At 39.8% G+C, this 19,732-nt stretch overlaps 1 protein-coding gene across 14 annotated transcripts in view; it reads right to left on the bottom strand.

Moving 5' to 3' along the window:
• Nucleotides 1-19,732, bottom strand: part of RARS2 (arginyl-tRNA synthetase 2, mitochondrial) — a 64,246-nt gene that overhangs the window by 24,071 nt on the left and 20,443 nt on the right. For 10 of the 14 annotated variants that reach the window (XR_016233862.1, XR_016233863.1, XR_016233861.1 and 7 more), the window contains exons 5-7: nt 12,426-12,523; nt 5,268-5,323; nt 876-959 (exon numbers count right to left, since the gene is read on the bottom strand). Coding sequence is in view for 2 of the 14 variants with exons in the window: in XM_070073799.2 (XP_069929900.2) it covers nt 876-959; nt 5,268-5,323; nt 12,426-12,523 (238 nt within the window). In the remaining 12 variants the exon portion in view is untranslated. The remainder of the gene's footprint in view (nt 1-875; nt 960-5,267; nt 5,324-12,425; nt 12,524-19,732) is intronic. The other 4 variants (XR_016233869.1, XR_016233870.1, XM_089332923.1 and 1 more) reach the window with 1 other exon arrangement.

Raw genomic sequence — 19,732 nt, 5'->3', positions numbered from 1 at the left:
CTGTAAAGCAGCCTGTTTTGAGTTCCAGCTGCTGCATTTCCCATCCAGTTTCCTGCTAATGTGCCTCAGAAAACAAAAGAAGATGGCCCACATACTTGGACCTTGCTACCCACATGGCAGACCAGGATGGAGCCTGGCAGTCCCTAGCTGTTGCAGTCATTTGGGGAATGACCCACTGGATGGAAGATATGTCTAACTCTTTTAAATAAATAAATCTAATACATAAAAGAATAGCAGGGCTGTGATTAAGAAGAGTATAGATCATTAGACTTATTCCTCCCCTGTATACTTACTTCTACATTTAACTAATTTGTAAGCTCCTTTTCTTCATTAAAACCACAAAAGCACCTACTTTATCATCAGGTCTTGCTCTGAATATGTGATATTTCTGGCCCTAAAATTTACTTGTGTGATAAAAATTAACCAAGGGGCCAGTGCTGGCATCCCATTTAGGCACCGGTTCAAGACCTGGCTGCTCTACTTTCGATCCAGCTCTCTGCTATGGCCCTCAAAGCAGTAGAAGATGGCCTAAGTCCTTGGGCCCCTGCACCCACGTGGGAGACCCGGAAGAGGCTCCTGACTCCTGGTTTCAGATCAGTGTACCTTCAGCCATTGCAGACATTTGGGGAGTGAACTGGTGGATGGAAAACCTCTTTCTCTCTGCCTATGCCTCTTTGTAAATCTGCCTTTCAGATAAATAAATCTTAAAAAAAGTTACCCAAATAAATTATGAGATTATGCAAAAGAGTTATTAGGAACAAAAATAGGTAGGATGCACTGTTTCAACCAATGAGGACTCATACTATTCTGATGATCACACACACATTTAAAAACAGTAAATTTTAAAATAGAAAAAATTTTCCAAACATACTTACCAAACTGCATGCCCCAATCTCCAAGGTAATTTATTCTGGTTACTTGATGTCCTAAAGCTTCTTTGAGATTTGCTATAAAATTTCCTAAAAATCAAAAAAATCCACAGGTTCTCATTCCTGTTATCCATTTTGGCATTAAATTCACAGGCTTGACAACTACCAAAGAATGACATGGAAAATTCTTCTTGTACAATGTCCCAACTCAATGTTTTTTATCAAAGCATTCAGAATGGAACTACTTTTAGGGCAATTATTCTAAAGCAGCTCATACTTTTCATGATAACAAAATTTTCACCATTATTAGTGGAAGCTGGGAACAGAATTGCTATTCCTAGTCAATTCCAAGGACAGAAATTAACAGAATTTCAGGAATTAACTATATGTATATAATTTATATTCATAATATGGCTGTGCTCCAAGAACCTGAGCCGTACTGTTCTATTTTTTTGTTTAGGTTTTTACTTTTCTGACTCTCATTCTCTAGCAATCATGGAAGTCCATTCTCCATGTGCCTCTCCCTAACACCACACAGTAGTCAGAGTGCTTTGCCTTCCTGTACTGCTGATACTGTTTAAGATTTATTCATTTATTTAAAAGTTAGAGTTACACAGAGAGAAGGAGAGTCAGGGAAAGAGAGAAAGAGAGAGAGAGAGGGAGAGGGAGAGAGAGAGAGAGAGAGAAATCTTCCATCCGATGGCTCACTCCCCAATTGGCAGCAACGGCCAGAGCTGCACCAATCCGAAGCCAGGAGCTTCTTCCTGGTCTCCCACACAGCTGCAGGGGCCCAAGGACTTAGGCCATCTTCTACTGCTGTCCCAGGCCATAGCAGAGAGCTGGATCAGATGTGGAGCAGCCAGGTCTCAAACCAGCACCCATATGAGATTCCCGTGCTTCAGGCCAAGGTGTTAATCTGCTGCGCCACAGCGCCGGCCCCAATACTGGTTTTCTATTTAACATCTACCCCCTGTTGCTTCTAGCGTGTCCTCATATACTGGAGGGGCAAGGAATCTAAAAAGTGCATTCCCTGGGGCCAATGCTGTGGCACAGTGGGTTAATGTCCTGGCCTGAAGCGCGGTTTGAGACTCGGCTGCTCCACTTCCTGTCCAGCTCTCTGCTGTGGCCTGGGAAAGCAGAATATGGTCCAAGTCCTTGGGCCCCTGCACACACGTGGGAGACCTGGAGGAAGCTCTTGGCTCCTGGCTTCGGATCGGTGCAGCTCCAGCCCTTGCGGCCAATTGGGGAGTGAACCATCGGATGGAAGACCTCTCTCTCTCTGCCTCTCCTCTCTTTGTGTAACTCTTTCAAGTAAAATAAATAAATCTTAAAAAAAAAAAAAAAAAAAAAGGTGCATTGTCTAGTGGCTTTGTGGTTAGGGCTCCAGAAGTCATTTAGGTTTGGGCAGTCAGACCTACTTCGTGCATATGAGATTGGGAAGGGGAGCTACTTCTGTTTTTTTTCTCCAACAAGCACAGTTGTGGATGCTTTATTTTGAGGGGGGTGGACACCTCTTTCTGAAGTCCTAGTGTCTTTCAATTGAGAGCTGAAACAAAAGCATGGAGCTGCCTCTTTCATTTGTATGGGGGTCTAGAGCAGTGGAGTATTTGCAGAGGAACTGGTGTTCCCTTGGCACCCAACCAAAGTTTTATGGTGCACTTTTGGCAGTGACTTTTGTCAGCTTAATACAAAGCTTCTCCATTCCTCTGAACAACTTTGTAAACCATTCAATATCCTGTAATAAATCTATTACTGCCTTAATCATGAGTGAATTTGGTTTTCTGTAAAGAAATTCTCACCAATACAAACAAGTGACTTAAATTACCGCAGTTACCTTCTTTGCCAGCTTCTCCATACTTACACTTTCTAGAACTTTCAGTCTCAACAACAAGAACCGGGTCCTGCAACTGGTACTCAAACTGTATTCCTAGCTTTTTAGCACCTTATTTCACAAATCCAATTAAATGTTTGCTTCTAGGCTCCTGGAATTCAGACTGCCTAATTTCTTTCTTTCTTTTTTTTGACAGGCAGAGTTAGAGAGAGAGAGAGAAAGGTCTTCCTTTTCCATTGGTTCACCCCGCAATGGCCGCTGCAGCCAGCGCACTGCACTGATCCAAAGCCAGGAGCCAGGTGCTTCTCCTGGTCTCCCATGGGGTGCAGGGCCCAAGCACTTGGACCATCCTCCACTGCACTCCTGGGCCACAGCAGAGAGCTGGACTGGAAGAGAAGCAACCAGAACAGAATCTGGCACCCCAACTGGGACTAGAACCTGGTTTGCCGGCGCCGCAGGTGGAAGATTAGCCTAATGAGCTGAGGCGCTGGCCCCAGACTGCCTAATTTCAATTGTTGCTGTAATTCTTAACTTGACTTGGGGTAAGTTAGGATTGGGATCGGAATTTCTTCATTCATAAACTAGGATAAATATTACTTATCAAACATGGCTGTTGTAAAATTAAATTAGATGACACAGGAAAACACTTAGCATGTTAAGTTCTCAATAAATATTTCTTCCTTATCCAAAAATTTCCCTGTCAAAATAACTTTATTTTGCTATATACCCATCATGTACTCACTCCAATACTTTTGACTTGCTCAGGTATTTTTTTTCTTTTTGAAATTTATTTATTTGAAAGGCAGAATTTCAGACAGAGGGAGAGACACACACACAGAGAAATCTTCCATTCACTGATTCTTTTCTCAAATGGTCACAACGGCCAGAGCTGGGCCAGGCGGAAGCTAGGAGTCAGGAGTTTCTTCCAGGTCTCCCATATGGGTGGCAGGGCCCAATCACTTGGGCCATCTTCTGCTGCTTTCCCAGGCACATTAGCAGGGAACTGAATCAGAAGTGGAACAGTGGGGACACAAACCAGCACCCATATGGGATGCCAGTTTACCCATGGCGCCACATTGCCTGCAGATAGTTTTTCTTATACGTATGTTTCTTACACTCTTTTTCCATCCAGGAAAATTTGTCATTTTCTTTCTTAAAATGCTGCTCAAATGCTTGTTAACAATGCAAGTTGACCCTATGTTAATAATAATCTATGTTACAAATACTAAACTCTCCAATTTGTCGAAAAAAGTTTTTAAATTAAAATATTGTATAAGGAGTCTTCAAAATGTTTGGGTAAAGCGGAATCTCAAAATAAGTTTAGGGGTCAGTGTTTGGACTAGTAGTTAAGGCTCCTGCATCCTGGACTACCTGGGTTTGATACCAGTTTCCATGCCCAGACTCTGGGAGGTAGCTATGATGGCTGAAGTATCTGGGTTCCTGCCACTCATAAGCGAGACCTGCACTGACTTCCTTGCTAATCTTCAAAAAGCTCATGGAGGAGTGGACTTTGGCACAGCTGTTGAGATGTTTTTTGGGGTGCCTGCATCCCATGTCAGAGTGCCTGGATTTAAATCTCAGCTCTACTCCTGATTCCAGCTTCTTGCTAATCTGCCCCCTGGGAGACAAGCAGGTGATGGTTCAGGCAATTGAGTCCCTGTCACTACACCGGAGACCAACAGTGAGTTTTCAGTTGCTGGTTTCAGCCTGGTCCAGCCCTGGCTGTTGCAAGAACTTAGGTGAGTCAAATGGGAAATGTCTGTGACTCCCTTAGTCTCTTTCAAATAAATAAAACAAAATTTAAAAAATTTTTTGAAAGGTTGATGGAAAATGTATTATGAAAAACTATGCATGGATTTCAATTGTTTTGAACCAAAGTAAACATTTTTTCATGCCACTTTCAAAAAGCTTTTCTGAAGTAACCTCGTATAATAAAAAAAATGCAAGTACAGGTTAAAAGACTTTCTCTTAAGCATTCAATAGATTTCTATGCTGCAAGGCAGATTAGATGAGATAAACTCCAAAATCCCTTCCAATTCAAGTTTCAGTTTTTGAATTGGGCTGCTACATAATGTAATATTTTAAATAAATGAAAATCACAAGAATATTATATAGTAAAGCATTGCAGCTATGAAGTCCAATAATAATCTCACTTTTTTAGAATACTCATGTTTTAATTTCCTGTCCTGAACATTTCAGTTAGTACTCACATGTCTGAAACTATATATAGTCTGAAACACATGTCTGAAACTAATATAATGTACTGTTAGCAAAAAAAAAGAGGGTTACTATTATACTCATAACTGTGTGCATACGTATTTTTTAAAGTTAAAATCATCACTTACAATATCAGTTAAAACTGGTTTCTGAATTACTCTTTTTTTAAATTAATTTCATTTTTCCATTTCTAAATATTTCCCATTTCAGGTAACATTTAACTGATCCTACAGCAATTTAAATCCTTTTATGTTTTTATCCTTTTGTTATTTAAACATAAACCACTGAATTATATTATCAAATACTTCCCAAAGGCATTTTTAGTATTTTTGGTGAAACTAAATACTTACCTATGATAGTAGAACGCAAATGTCCAACATGAAATTTTTTGGCAATATTGGGTGAACTGCAAAAAATTGAAAAGTGATTTCTTTATTCCCAGAATAAGAATTCTAAGAATAAACTAGGTTATGCCTCTATAGTTTGAAATAATTGGAGACTAGGGCCTTTGTCAATTTAGGGCAAAGTTTCATTTAAAATGAGAAATCCAAGGGTTGGCATTGTAGCATAGTGGGTAAAGAGGCCACCTGTGATGCTGGCATCCCAGAAGGATCCTGATTTGAGTCCTGGCTGCTCCACTTCTGATCCAGCTCCTTGCTAATGGTCTAGGAAAAGGATCAGAAGATGGCCTAGGCCTGTTACCTATGTGGGAGACCCGGAGAAGTTCTTGGCTCCTGGCTTCAGCCTGGCCCAGCCCTGGCAGTTGTGGCCATCTGGGGAGTGAACCAAGAGATGAAGATCTCCCTCCCTCTCTATCTTTCCCTCTCTCTCTCTATAACGCTTTCAAATAAAATAAATTAAAAAAGAAAAAAACAAGAAATCCAGAGCAAAGATAAATTAAATTCAGAAATAATCATCGTAGTGAAATTGATCTTGTGATTCATGAAGGGGAACACTTATGAAGCATACCTGTTTAAGAAAACAATGAAATTCAGAGGGGCAGGTGCTATGGCGTAGTGGGTAAGGACACTGCCTGCAATGCCGGCATCCCATATGGGCGCCAGATTAAGTCCCAGTTGCTCCACTTCTGATCCAGCTCTCTGCTATGGCCTAGGAAAGCAGTGAAAGATGACCCAAGTCCTTGGGCTCCTGTACCCACGTGGGAAAACCGGAGGAAGCTCCTGGCTCCTAGCTTTGGATTGGCGCAGCTCTATCCGTTGCAACCAACTGGGGCGTGAACCAGAGGATGGAAGACCAATCTTTCTCCCTCTCTCTCTCTCTCTCTCTCTCTCTCTCTCTTGCTGCATCTCCTTCTCTGTGTAACTCTTTCAAAAAAAATAAATCTTAAAAAAAAAAAAAATCAGAGATTTTGTTTTGAAAAAAACTACACAGATTATTGGCATTTTTCAGTGCACCAGTTTTCAAACCTTTTATCGTTTCAAAAAATTATTGATGACTCCAAAGAAATTTTATTCATATGGGTAACCTCTGTCAATATTTATTGTATAAAAATTAAATAGTAAAAATACTATACATAAAACCTTCCAGAATAATCAAATTTGTTTCGCTACTCCAGATTCTCAATCAACACAATTATGACCTCTGTGTATATGAAAAGATACAATAATTTAACTATAAAGCACTTGCTATCTAACAGGGAGTTTCATGAACTTTATATGCATTAATTCATTTTATACTCATTACTGTTTAGAGTATGTTTGAAAATTTCTTAAGGTTTTCAGTAATAAAAAGTGATAAATAAATTAAACACAGCTTGTTAAATTTTGGTCTGTTTTGAAAGCCTTATATATGCTCTTTTAAGAGTTTTACAATTTTGGATTAGCATCATGGTACAGTGGGTTAAGCTGCCACCTGCAACACTGGCATTTCATATGAGTACTTCATTTTTTTTTTTTTTTAAAGATTTATCTATTTACTTGAGAGCAGAGTTATAGACAGAGAGGGGGAGAGACAGAGACAGAGATGGAGAAATTTTCCATCTGCTGGTTCACTCCCTAAATGGCCAGAGCTGAGCCAATCGAAAGTCAGGAGCCAGGAGCTTCTTCTGGGTCACCCATATGCGTGCAGGGGCACAAGCACCTGGGCCATCTTGTACTGCTTTGTCAGGCATTGGCAGCGAGCTGGATTAGAAGTGGATCAGCTGGGACCCCTACCGGTGCCCATATGGGATGCCGGCACCACAGGGAGATGCTTAACCTACTACACCACAGCGCCAGCCCCTAGTTCTGGCTGCTTCACTTCTGACCCAGCTCCCTGCTAAGGTGCCTGGAAAAGCAGTGGAAGATGATCCAAGTACTAAGGCCCTTGCCACTCATGAGGGAAAACAGGATGGAGTTCCAGGTTCCTGGCTTTGGCCTGCCCAGCTCAGCGTGGTCATTGCAGCCATTTGAAGAGAGACCAGTGAAGGAAGATCTCTTTCTGTCTCTGTCTTTTCCCTCTACCACTCTGTCTTTCAAAGAAACAAATCTTTTAAAAGACAATTCAAAAATTTGATCTTACGGATATGTGCATACGAAACTGTTCAGATGTTCATTTATTATTTAGAAAGAAAATGTTCTTCTATAGGCTTAAAAAAAAAGACCTTCCTTTCCAAGCAAAAGGAAATAACAAGGATTGAATTTACCTTCCTGCTTTAAACAATCCAAAAAACAAACAAAAAACCAACCCAGAAATAGTTAAAATAGTTGTTTCATGAGACCACAAGGTAGGCAGGGAAGGACTGTAATCTCTGACAGAACAAGAACAGGTAAGCCCTTGGACTGCATACATTACCGACTCCCTAGTGAATTTGTGGAATGGAGCTAAAGCAGAAAAAGCTATAGCATTAAACATTTATATCAGAAAAGCAAAGCAGCCAGCATTGTAGCACAGCAGGTTAAGCCTCCACTAGAGACAGCAGCATCCCATATGAGCGCCAGTATGTGTTCTGGGTGCTCAAAACCCAGTTGCTCTACTTCCTACCAAGATCCCTGCTAACACGCCTGAGAAGGCAGCAGACGATGGCCCAGGTACTTGGGCCCCTGACCTCCATGTGAGAGGCCCAGATGAAGTTCCTCTCTACTGGCTCCGGCCTAGCCTAGCTCCAGACAGCTGTGCTCATTTGGGGACTGAATGAGTATATGGAAGACCTTCTTTGTAAATGAAGAAGAGGAAGAGGAAGAAAGAAGAAAAGTTTCAAATCCATAAGCTTCTCCTTTGGGAAACTAGAAAAGGCGGAGCAATTAAATTCAAAGTAAGCAGGATAAAAGGAAATAAAATATTGTAAATAAAAGTAAGTATCCATTTAAAGAAAACAACAGAGAAACAGTTGTATATCATAACTCTGATGGTAGTTAAAACCCATACACCTTTGCCAAAACTAATCAAATCATTTAAATATGGTAAACTGTATTATATGTAGTGATACGTAAATTATACATTTACAAGCCAACTTTGGGTATATTGATATTAAAGGAACACCCATGATAAACTGATGAGTAAAAAAACAAGGAGTAGAGCAATGTAAAGTATGTGCAATCTGTTCATAAATGCCACAAAATATCTGGAGGATAAATAAGACAATGACATTCTGTGGATGCATTTGAGAAAGTAGGAGGAAAAGAGTTGGGATGGAGAGAAGACTTTTTATGGAGTATTGTTTTGGAATTTTAAATAAACTAAATAATTTATAAAATGTATTAAAAAAAACTTTCATAGAGTTTTGCTATTTTTCCTCCAGGATTAGATGAATTCAAACTATCTGAGTTTTCAAGCTTTGTCAAAACATCCTTGAAATCAATCTGCCATTCTCTAACACTGTCATTCCTACTGAGAAGAGAAAGAAATAAAATGGAAAATACAAGTTCAAGTCCTTTGGCCACCAAAGCAGCCACTACTAATTACAATTTTGACATTTTACTAGGACTTTTGTTAAGTTATGTCATGTAATTTCCTCAGTCTTAAAGGAAGGGACACATTGGGGCTGGCACTGTGGCATAGTAGGTTAAGCGTCTGCCTGCAGTGCTGGCATCCCATATGGGCAGCAATTCCAGTTCTGGCTGCTCCACTTCCAGTCCAGCTCCCTGCCAATGGCCTAAGAAAGCAGTGGAAAATGGCCCAAGTGCTTGGGCCCCTGCACCCACGTGGGAGACCTGGAAGAAGCTCCTGGCTCCTGGCTTTGGATCGGCTCAGCTCTGGCCATTGAGGCCCTCTGGGGAGTGAACTAGCAGGTAGATTTTGATCTCTCTCTCTCTGCCTCTCAAATAAGTAAATAAATAAATCTTGAAAAAAGAAGTGGGGGGGGGGGGACAGGTAAAAAGACCACAGAAATAGAAGACTACCCATTCAAAACCACTGAATCAGTTTCTAACAGTACTGCTACCCTCACCCCTCAAAGGTTCCCAACCTGTTTTGTGAAAAAAGCACCTCACATTTGGGAATAACAAGGGGTAGGGAAGAAAGAAGAGGAAAGGTCACCACTGCAGACTATGCTCCTCCACATTTGATCTGTACAAAATAGAAAAGGCTAACTCAGCAGAGAAGAGAAAAGCAACAGTAGTTAGCTCCAGGTCTTACACCATCTACCAGGTGGAATTCAAGTTCACAAAGAACACCCACCTGCCCTTGTACTTTATCACACTGTTTGCAGACTATATATATATATATATAACCTTTACCATGTATTGGTGAGGCAAAGTTAAATAAAAGCCTCAGAATCAAAGTCATCTCCATGCTCCCAGTTAACCTAATCTGTTATTACTACGTAATTAACCTATTACCATCATCACCTGAATTAGGGAGCCAGCCTCAGAACAGTGATTTTATCCTTTGCTTTTCTGTGGAAAAGTTGCCTGCTCTATTTGAGACAATATATATTTTAAAAATTCTCTTTTCGTATCTCTCTCATTTTCAGAAGAAATTTAAGAGCAATGCTTTCTATCAGTTTGACCCTGCCCGTTTGATACTCCCCATTTGTCTCTACTCTGAAACCAAAATGGTTAAGCTTTGCAGCATATAGAAAACTTCCAAGGGAAGAAGGAACAGTGATCCCTTAACCATGCCAGATGGAAACTATCAGAGAGCAAAGATGGCTGCCTTCGTCAGCATTCAGATACTCATAAAAATTCCAGCCTTCCTTAACTGCTTTAGAAAAAAGGAAAGGGGGGGGGAGGGGAAGAGAGGAAAGTGGAGGGGCCAGCACTGTGGCGCAGCGGGTTAACGCCCTGGCCTGAAGTGCCGGCATCCCATATGGGCCCTGGTTCCAGACCCAGCTGCTCCACTTCCTGTCCAGCTCTCTGCTATGACCTGGGACAGCAGTAGAAGATGGCCTAAGTCCTTGGGCCCCTGCACCTGTGTGGGAGACCTGGAGGAAGCTCCTGGCTTCGGATAGGCACAGTTCTGGCCATTGCAGGTGATTGGGGAGTGAACCACCAGATGGAAGATCTCTTTCTCTCTCTGCCTCTCCTCTCTCTGTGTAAATCTGACTTTCAAATAAATAAATAAATCTTTAATAAAAAGAAAAAAGGAAAGGGAGCAAATCTATAAATAAGTAACTGGCACACAAAAAGCTTACAGAATACAACTCAAATAGAGCAGTTATTCTTAGACTTTTTTCTAAGCATGAGCAAAAAGAAGCAGTATATGGGAAACAACTTAAGAGAAAAGCTAAAGAATCAACAAATAAGCAAGACCCAAGTACTGGTATTCTGAGAGCTCAGTTGGAGCAGAGGGATGATGAAGTGGAAGTAAAAACACAGGGGATAAAAGTGAGTACTGGTGGCAACTTCCAAGTTTCAAAAAACTTAAAATGGCATCATTTCAAGGATGAATGCACAGTAACAGATACTACACACTGCCTTCCTACTGGTTTTCCTTTACTGGTTAGTGAAGTAATAAAAAGGAATCAGAGTAATAATGCTATTGAAGGGTCTGCAAAGAGAAGAAAATGATGTGTCCTTCATGAATTTAAAGACAATAATGAAATAATTAATGAGTGCCACAAAGTCTTTGCCATTCTCATCAGTAATAGATGGCAAAGATGCCTGATCAGATAAGTAATTGAGCCATTTAGATTTCTCCCCTCAGTTGACTATAGTTACATAAGGGATCTCAGGTAGGTAGAAGATCGGTGCTAAACCTCCTACTCCTGATTTCCTGACCTACAGATTCACTGGCATCAACATGGTTCTTGCTTTAAGACACTAATGAGGAGCTGGAGAACTTTATTTTCAAAAAATATTAAATATTTTAAGAGACTTCTGAGCTATCCTCTATCTCAACCACTCAACTAAACTCTACTCAACTCAATTTTAATATCATGATTAGCAATACCATTTAATATGACAGTGTAAGATTCACTCACAATATGTCCTCCATAGGAGCTGCAGATTACTAAGCAATCAGTCCTTACCATAAAGTGATTGTGTCTGAGTCTTAGAGATCCCTGCCTTTCCTAAGAACACAAGAGAGTGGCAGAGACAGCACAAACGTGAAATCTGAAAAGCCCAGTCTTTCTGATTACCCAGGTGTGAATCATAACCAGTTTAAAAATGAGTTGGTAAACATAAAGTAGTATTTCCCAATATTAATTTTCAAAAATTCTCCACAGAAATACTCAAGAAGAAAAATGCTCTAGCAAGTTCTTTCCAAGTGAAAAATACTTTATCAAAACTCTTCTTCAGCTCTTAGGAAGACAAACACAGTATCTGATAATTTTCTAGAGCTGTCAACCTAACAGCCATACTATCAAAGTATTCTTAGTGTTCCCTTTTCTTTTTCAGTTACCTCAAAATAGCTCAAAATTAAATAGTTATACTGATAGCATAGTATATGAAGATTCTAGAACCATTTTAAAACTTCAAGCTATTTTTTCTAGTAATTTTAGAAGAAAAAACAATATAAATATTACAAGGCTTTGTTCTCTGGTAATCATGCCCATATAGGATGCCAGTGCTGCAATGGCTTCACTCATATGCCACAAAATCTATTTTTATTCATGGTTTAATGATACTCTGATTCAATGTGATCGAAGAAAATCTAATCTTATTGCTAGCAATGTGGCACAGCAGACTGAGTTGCTACTTAGGACATCTGCGTCCCATATTGAAGGGTTGGTTCGAGTCCCAGTTGTTCCACTTCTGATTCAGCTCCCTGCTAATGGGCGTGGGAAAGTAGTGAAAAATGGCCCAACTGCCTGAGCCCCTGCCACCCATGTGAGGGACCAGAATAGAGTTCTTGGCTCCTGAATTCAGCCTGGCACAGCCCCAGCTATTTTGGCCATTTGGGGAGTGAACCAGTGGATGGAAGATCTCTGTCTCTCTCACTGTCATTCTGCCTTTCAAATAAAACTTAAAAAAATATATATATATATTTACACACATATATCAAATCCCAATGATTTTAAATTTTCTCACATGTAATTTAGTAAGACTCCTAATGATGATGGTAAAAAACTCCTTGATCACTCAGCTTGATTAATCAACATATAAAATGGGTAGGTGAGCACTCACCTGAATTCAACCACGATCTTTTTCTGGGGAACACCAGAGAAAAGTTCACTTTTTAATCCATATTTTGAGCCATCTTCAATTACTTGTTGTAATACTGTCTGAAAAACAGAGTGGGATTTAATAACAGGAAAAAAATTGCAATGTTCTTAATTACTGTTACTGGGAATTAAATGTTCCTAATTTGTTCATTCTAATTTATAGAACTGAGACTTTTATAGCACTGTCAGCACCACCTTTAGCACTTCCTCTCTGATACTAACACTAGTCAGAGTAGTGACAACATGAGGTAACAGTGATGGAAACTTGGTGCTCGCTTTTTAAAAAAGATTTATTTATTTACTTGGCCAGGGTGCGGGGCAGGGAGTGATATCTTCTACACGCTGATTTACTCCTCAAATGACCACAACAACCAAGGCTGGGCCAGGCTGAAGCCAGGGACAGGACCTTCATCTGGGTCTCTGAGTAGCAAGAACTCAAGCACTTGAGTCATTCACTGCCTCCCATGTGCATTAGCAGAAGTTGGATCAGAAGCAGAGGAGCCAGAGCTAAAAAATGGCAACTTGACAGGAGATGTGAGCATCCCGAGTGGTAGCTTAACCCACTGTGCCACAAGGCCAGCTCCCTGGGTGCCCTTTTACATATCATGTTTATTTATCCTTGCAATAACCAATGATGTGGATACTCTACAGATTAGGAAACACAAGCTGAGTTAGGAGGCTAAGTGACTGCCAAAAGTCACAAAGCAAATAGTAAAAAAAAAAAAAAAAAAAAGGTAGTAAGTAATGCTTATTAAGTGCATACTATGTGCTAAGCATTTTATGTGTGTATTAACTCATTAATTCTCACAGCAGCCTTGGAGATGCATACTATTTTTATAAACAAGGAAAGTAAAGCACAGAGCAATAACTTTCCCAAGATCATACTACTACTGTCATGCAGTAAAAACTTTTCCCACTCCACAGCTAGGTGTTGACTGTTGCATGCTGCTGCTGCTTTTGTAACACTAAACATCACAAGAGACTGTAGTGAACAAAGACAAATGCATAATTAAACGCCATTTGGCTACGTAAGTGAAAAACAAGGAACTATCAGACTTCCAAAATATATTCCAGGTTAATTTTTGGTTACTAACACAGAACTACCATACAGTTTACAAAACCTGTATGTTTCATTAATGGTGAAGATACATTTTTTGAAAGTAGGGTTCTGAAACAACTGTGATGAATTTTTATTTACCCATATTGGTTTTGATTCACAAATTGCACTTTGAGTCCTAAAAATGTGGTTCATGTTTAAAAATGTTCTCATCAAAGAGTTAAGATGCTGACTAATGGCAACAGGCAAAGAAGGTAGCAGCAGGCAGTAAAATACACAACAACTAACATTCAAGAAGCATTTATAGAGTACAAGGTTCAACACTAAGTGCTTCTATATCCTATCTTCAGGGCTCATAATCTCAAAGACAGGTAATAGTTACCATTTAGTGGATGTAAAAATTAAGATTTAGAAACACTATGTATCTGCACCAAGATCACAGAAAAAACAATATTCTCTTCACTCACAATGTGTGTACAGAAGGAAATAGACATTAATTTAGAATAGTGCCAGTCCTATATTAGGAATCTAATATTTATTACTCCCAGAATATATGTGACAAGAAGACTACAAATGGAGAGAGAAAAACATTAGTGAGAGGGAATCCATATTCAGGTTATTCTACATATTAAGATTTATATAACTTCCTTACTTCCCAGCCCTTTTTGTGTAAAGACTGGTAGACTTCACAAAAGTTAAAAACAGTAAGTTAGAATTCTCTTTAACAGCTGAGACCTTCTGTTCACTGACTACCTTAAACAAAAACAAACGCAACTTTAATAAAAGTATACGTTATATAATATATTTCCAAACCTTCCATTGACAATTTGATTCACCTGCTGCCTGGCATCTTTCTTTGCCAAATATTTCACTGAAATTATGCTTGCAGAATAAATATTCTAAATCCCAAACTCAACCATAACACTTGAATTTTGTTTAATTTATTCCTCTATGAATACTTTTTTGTAAAATAAAAAATTAAACATTTAAGATAAAATTAAAGTCTCTATTGACGATCTGTTCTTATCCTGGTCCTTCTCCTCCTTCCCTAGGCATATCAAACATTACCTTAGCTGGTGACTATTTTGTTTCTTTGCAACAATCCTTCTTCCTCGGTTGTAAAGACATTACTCTCTCCTGACTTTTGCTCTCAGCTTCTTTTGCAAGCTCATCTTCTACCCCTGTTCTTTACTATACACCCTGTGCTTTATTCTTGCTTCTAGTTTCTTATTTCGTACTTCTAGGCAACTTAAATCAATCCCTTAAGCCTCCAACTATCACTTACCTAATAATCTCTTGTGCTACAAACTGGTATACAAAAGTACTTTAAATGTATTTAGGTGCAAAAATCTTTTAAATCTTTGCATAGTATTTTTTTTAAATATGGATTTTGCATGAATTTTTTGAAGGCCTCTGGTATATCTGAGGACTGATTACGTGTCTCAGGAACTTCAAATAGAATATACTTGGTCTACTTTCTATATTATCTTTGTCCATGAAATAAACTTACCAACAAAACAACTCAGAAGGCATTCCTAGCATTTACCCTCTTCCCTCAAACTCCATAATCAGTCATTAATCACTAAGTCCTATGCCTGTTATCTCCAAAATAGCATTAATTATCATTAATTATTCTCTCTACTCTGGTTCAGACACTCATCACCTGTCAGCTACACCACAGCAAAAACTCTACAACCAAATAACATACATAACCTCATGTAACAAAAATTTAATTAAGTCTAAATCCTATTCAAACCTCAGTGATTCTGCATAATTAAAAAAAAAAAACTTCTTACCAATGTGCATTTATCACTTTTTAAAAACTTTAAGAAATGTATTAAAAGGTCACTGTAATATCCATAAAAATCATGTTAGAAGTGCTCATTTTAGGGGCCAGCACTGTGGCGTAGTGGGTTAATGCCCTGGTTGAAAGCGCCGGCATCCCATGTGGGAGCCGGTTCTAGTCCCGGCTGCTCCTCTTCTAATCCAGCACTCTGCTATGGCCTGGGAAAGAAGTAAAAGATGGCCCAAGTCCTTGGGCCCCTCCCCGGCGTGGGAGACTCAGAAGAAGCTCCTGGCTCCTGGCTTCAGATCGGCACAGCTCCGCCCGTTGCGGCCATCTTGGGAGTGAACCATCGGATGGAAGACCTCTCTCTCTCTCTGCCTCTCCTCTCTCTGTGTAACTCTGACTTTCAAATAAATAAACAAATCTTTAAAAAAATAAAAAGAAGTGCTCATACAATGGCCCAAGCTAACCTCTGTGCCTGGAATGCCTGCTTTTGTATCTCCCAGGAACAGTCTCCATCTTCATTCCAATTCAAGCTTATGTCCCCTGTCTACAAAACAGATCTATATGTACATTTCTTTATTTTTTTTTAAAGATTTATTTTATTTATTGGAAAGAGTTACAGAGAGAGGTAGAGACATAGAGAGAAGTCTTCCATCTGCTGGTTCATTCCCCAGATGGCAACGGCTGGAGCTGAGCCAATCGGAAGCCAGGAGCTTCCTTCAGGTCTCCCATGTGGGTGCAGGGGCCCAAGGACCTGGACCATCTTCTAATGCTTTCCCAGGCCACAGCAGAGAGCTGGATCAGAAGAGGAGCAGCCGGGACTAGAACCGGCGCCATGGGATGCGGGTGCTTCAGGCCAGGGCTTTAACCTGCTGCACCACAGCACCGGCCCCTGTACATTTCTTTAAACAGAGAATATATCCTATATATGCCTTCATTACCATATTCAGCACATTATCATACCCATCACATATTACACTGTGATTTTTAGAATGCTTATCTTTTATATCATAAGTTCCTTGAGGCCAGTTTCCCAGCCATTTTGTCTTATATTATCTCAGTAATATACTCTCTGATAAATAATAGGCAGGCAGTTTTATTAGAGGGCACAAAGATGCCAGCTTCTAACTAGAGCTACCTACTAAAGTTCCCTGTTATTCCATAAACCTAGAGGCCCATCTATTTAGTAATATGTATGTTTACATGTAAGCTTTAATATAAATATTGGTGTATAAAGAGTTTTAAGTCAGAAATGAAGTCACTTAGAGATTTCACTTTTGGGAATGCTTTAACAAATTAATGCAGACTTCAGTTGGCTGGTATTTTCTGTTTGTCTACAACTCTTATCTTTGTGGCCAATTTTTGTCTTTCTAACTGTTGGCTGATTTTTTGTTAACAGTTTTAAAATGTTTAAAATAATTCATTCTTTCCATGTATTCATGGAAACCATTTGTAACTTGAATGCATCATTGCATATTAATAAAATAATGAGCAGAAATGGAGCCATTTATTTTATTTTCCTTTTGGTAGAGCATCCAAAGTTGAATTTGGCAAATAAAAAATGTGTGAAATGAAATGATGTTATCTGTTTTGTATTTCTGAGGCACTGAAGAAAACAGCATATTGACTATATTTTTCCTATTCGGTTAAAATCACATTTTTCCCCCTCTCTTTTAATTAAATACTGCTCAAAGTTACAGTCTGTCTTGAAAGTCATCTCTGCAAGCTACGGATAAGCAGAAGTTTGGTACAAGGCAACAGAACTTCACACTGCTATTACCGTCACAGTCCAAGCAGAGAATTATTTCACTGTTGGTCTTACAAAAGGTAGAATCTGGGGGCCAGCACTGTAGTGTAGCAGGTAAAGCCATGTCTGCAGTACTGCCATCCCATACGGGCACCAGTTTGAGTCCGGCTGCTCCACTTCTGATTCAGCTCTCTGCTGTGGCCTGGGAAAGCAGTAGAAGATGGCCTAACTCCTTGGGCCGCTGCACTCATGTGGGAGACCCAGGAGAAGCTCCCGGCTTCTGATTAACACAGCTCTGGCTGTTTCTGTCATCTGGGGAATGAACCAGCCAATGGAAGACCTCTCTCTCTCTGCCTCTGCCTATCAAATTCATAAATAAATCTTAAAAAAAAAAAGTAGAATCTTTTTCCTGATGTGAAAAACTCATTAGACATGTAAACATCTGACCACTGTTTAGGGCCCAAAGTAATGAAGTCAAATTAGAAAGAATTCAGGCTTTGAGCAAACTGGAACTGTAATTAAAATCATAATGTTAGCAAAGGCACATTCAAGACTCCTTTTTCAGACTATGGGTTCTCACTGCTCTAGGACGTAACCTTACTGTGACACTGAACAGAGCTTCTGTGAATAATCCACTTTGTGTTTAATGAAAACCACTAAGATTCAGATCCTCATGGCCACAACAAAGGGAGAATTTCAATGTTTAAAAAATTAGCTGGAGTTCAAAGGGACTCCTGTCCCTTCACTGTCAATTGAGGCTTTGGAGATATTTTTAGTAAGTAACCTAGAGAAAATTTTATAATTTGTTATTGAAATAAAACATGGGAAAAACAAAAGGAAAAAAAACATGAAAAAGAAACAAAACAGAAAAAAAACCCACAAATTCACAGCCAATGAAATTTTAAATTACTAAGTACATATATACCTTATCTCTAAATAAAAACCACATCTCTTTCAGCTAAATTACCCTTAAGAGTAAAGCTCCACCTACCCTGGTACATACTCCCATTATAGGAAAAACAAAAATAAAGGAAAATATCACTATCAAGTCTTTGGAGGGCTTACTGGTGAGCTGCAATTCTTTTGTAAAAGTTGAAAAAACAACTGGGAAGCCACTGGTTTGCTAAGTCCATCTGAAATGTCTCAAGAGTCCTGCAAGTTACAGATACTTTTTAACAAGCTCAAGACAAATGTTGCTGTGCATGTGGCTGATTTTGGTTAACTAATTTACCATGAAGAATGAAAAAAAGAAAAAAAGGTTCAAAGGTCTAGAGGCAAGTACAAAACATGAACTGTTCTTCAGAAAAAATTATACAGCTGATGAGCAAACGCCTGTAAACTGTAGAGCACTGTTAAGAGACTAAACTGTGGGGCTGGCACTGTGCATAAGTGGTGGACTTAAACCACCACCTGCAGCACCAATATCCCATATGGGCGCCAGTGTGAGTCCTGGCTGCTGCATTTCCAATCCAGCTCCCTGATAATGCTCCTGGGAAAGCAGCAGAGGATGGCCCAAGTGCTTGGGCCCCTGCACCCACATGGGAGACCAGGAAGAAGCTTCTCATTTCAGCATGGCCCAGCCCCACTGTTGAAGTCATCTGGGGGATGAACAAGCCGATGGAAGAACCTCCCCTCCCCTGCCAACTTTGCCTTTCAAATAAATACAATAAATCTTGTACTTAAAAAAAAGACTATGTTGTTAGGAACTTTGGTTTTCTGGTGATTTTCAATTCAAGAGTATAACATTTACTAAGCCTGGCAAATCATTTTTTTTTAAAAACGAATAGGCCAATGTACACATTATGATACAATGGAACTCTCAGTGGAAGGTCTCATACCACTACCTAAGACTGCCTGTCCTCCAAGGTCTCACTCAAATGAGATCCAATTCCTCTATGAGGTTTCTTTCTTTTTTTTTAAAGATTTATTTTTATTTATTTGAAAGACAGAGTTAGAGAGAGAGTTGGAGAGGGAGGGAGGGAGAGAGAGAGAGAGAGAGAGAAATCTTCCATCCGCTGGTTCACTCCCCAAATGGCCAGAACAGCTGGAGCCGAGCCATTCTGAAGCAAGGAGCCAGGAGCTTTCTCTGGGTCTGCTACGCAGGTGCAGGGTCCCAAGGACTTGGGCCATACTTCGCTACTTTCCCAGGCACATTAGCAGGGAGCTGGATTGGAAGTGGAGCAGCTGGGACTCGAACCAGTGCCCAACTGGGATGCTGGCGTTGCAGGCCGGGGCTTTAACCCGCTGCGCCACAGCGCCAGCCCCCATCTATGAGGTTTCTCCAACTCTTTCTGGCCATCCTGATTTTCCCACCTCTGAATTATGCATACTGTATCAACCACCATTTTTTGTTCTACTATTTATTGTTTTATTAAAAGAAGCAGCTGTCTCATGACTTCTTTTTCTTATGCTTCCAACAGATTATAGGTTGCCAGACAGTAGAAACCAGCAGTACCTATATTACATTCAATTGAGTCCATTTATTCATTCAACAAATAGTTGTCTAGTACCTACTAGATGCCAGGCACTGTGCTAGGAAATGGAGATCTAATGGTTTATAGACCCCCAAAACTCTAATACGAATTAGAACTTAAAGGGCAAGAGGCATTATTCCAATTAAAAGGAAAATAAAACAGTAACTATGGTAGGTTCTACAAAGAGATAACACAGTGCTTT

Source organism: Oryctolagus cuniculus, chromosome 5 (assembly GCF_051225735.1).
Source record: "Oryctolagus cuniculus isolate XC-2025 breed Fujian yellow rabbit chromosome 5, ASM5122573v1, whole genome shotgun sequence".
Taxonomy (NCBI): domain Eukaryota; kingdom Metazoa; phylum Chordata; class Mammalia; order Lagomorpha; family Leporidae; genus Oryctolagus; species Oryctolagus cuniculus.
This window is presented reverse-complemented; position numbering and strand designations above follow the sequence as displayed.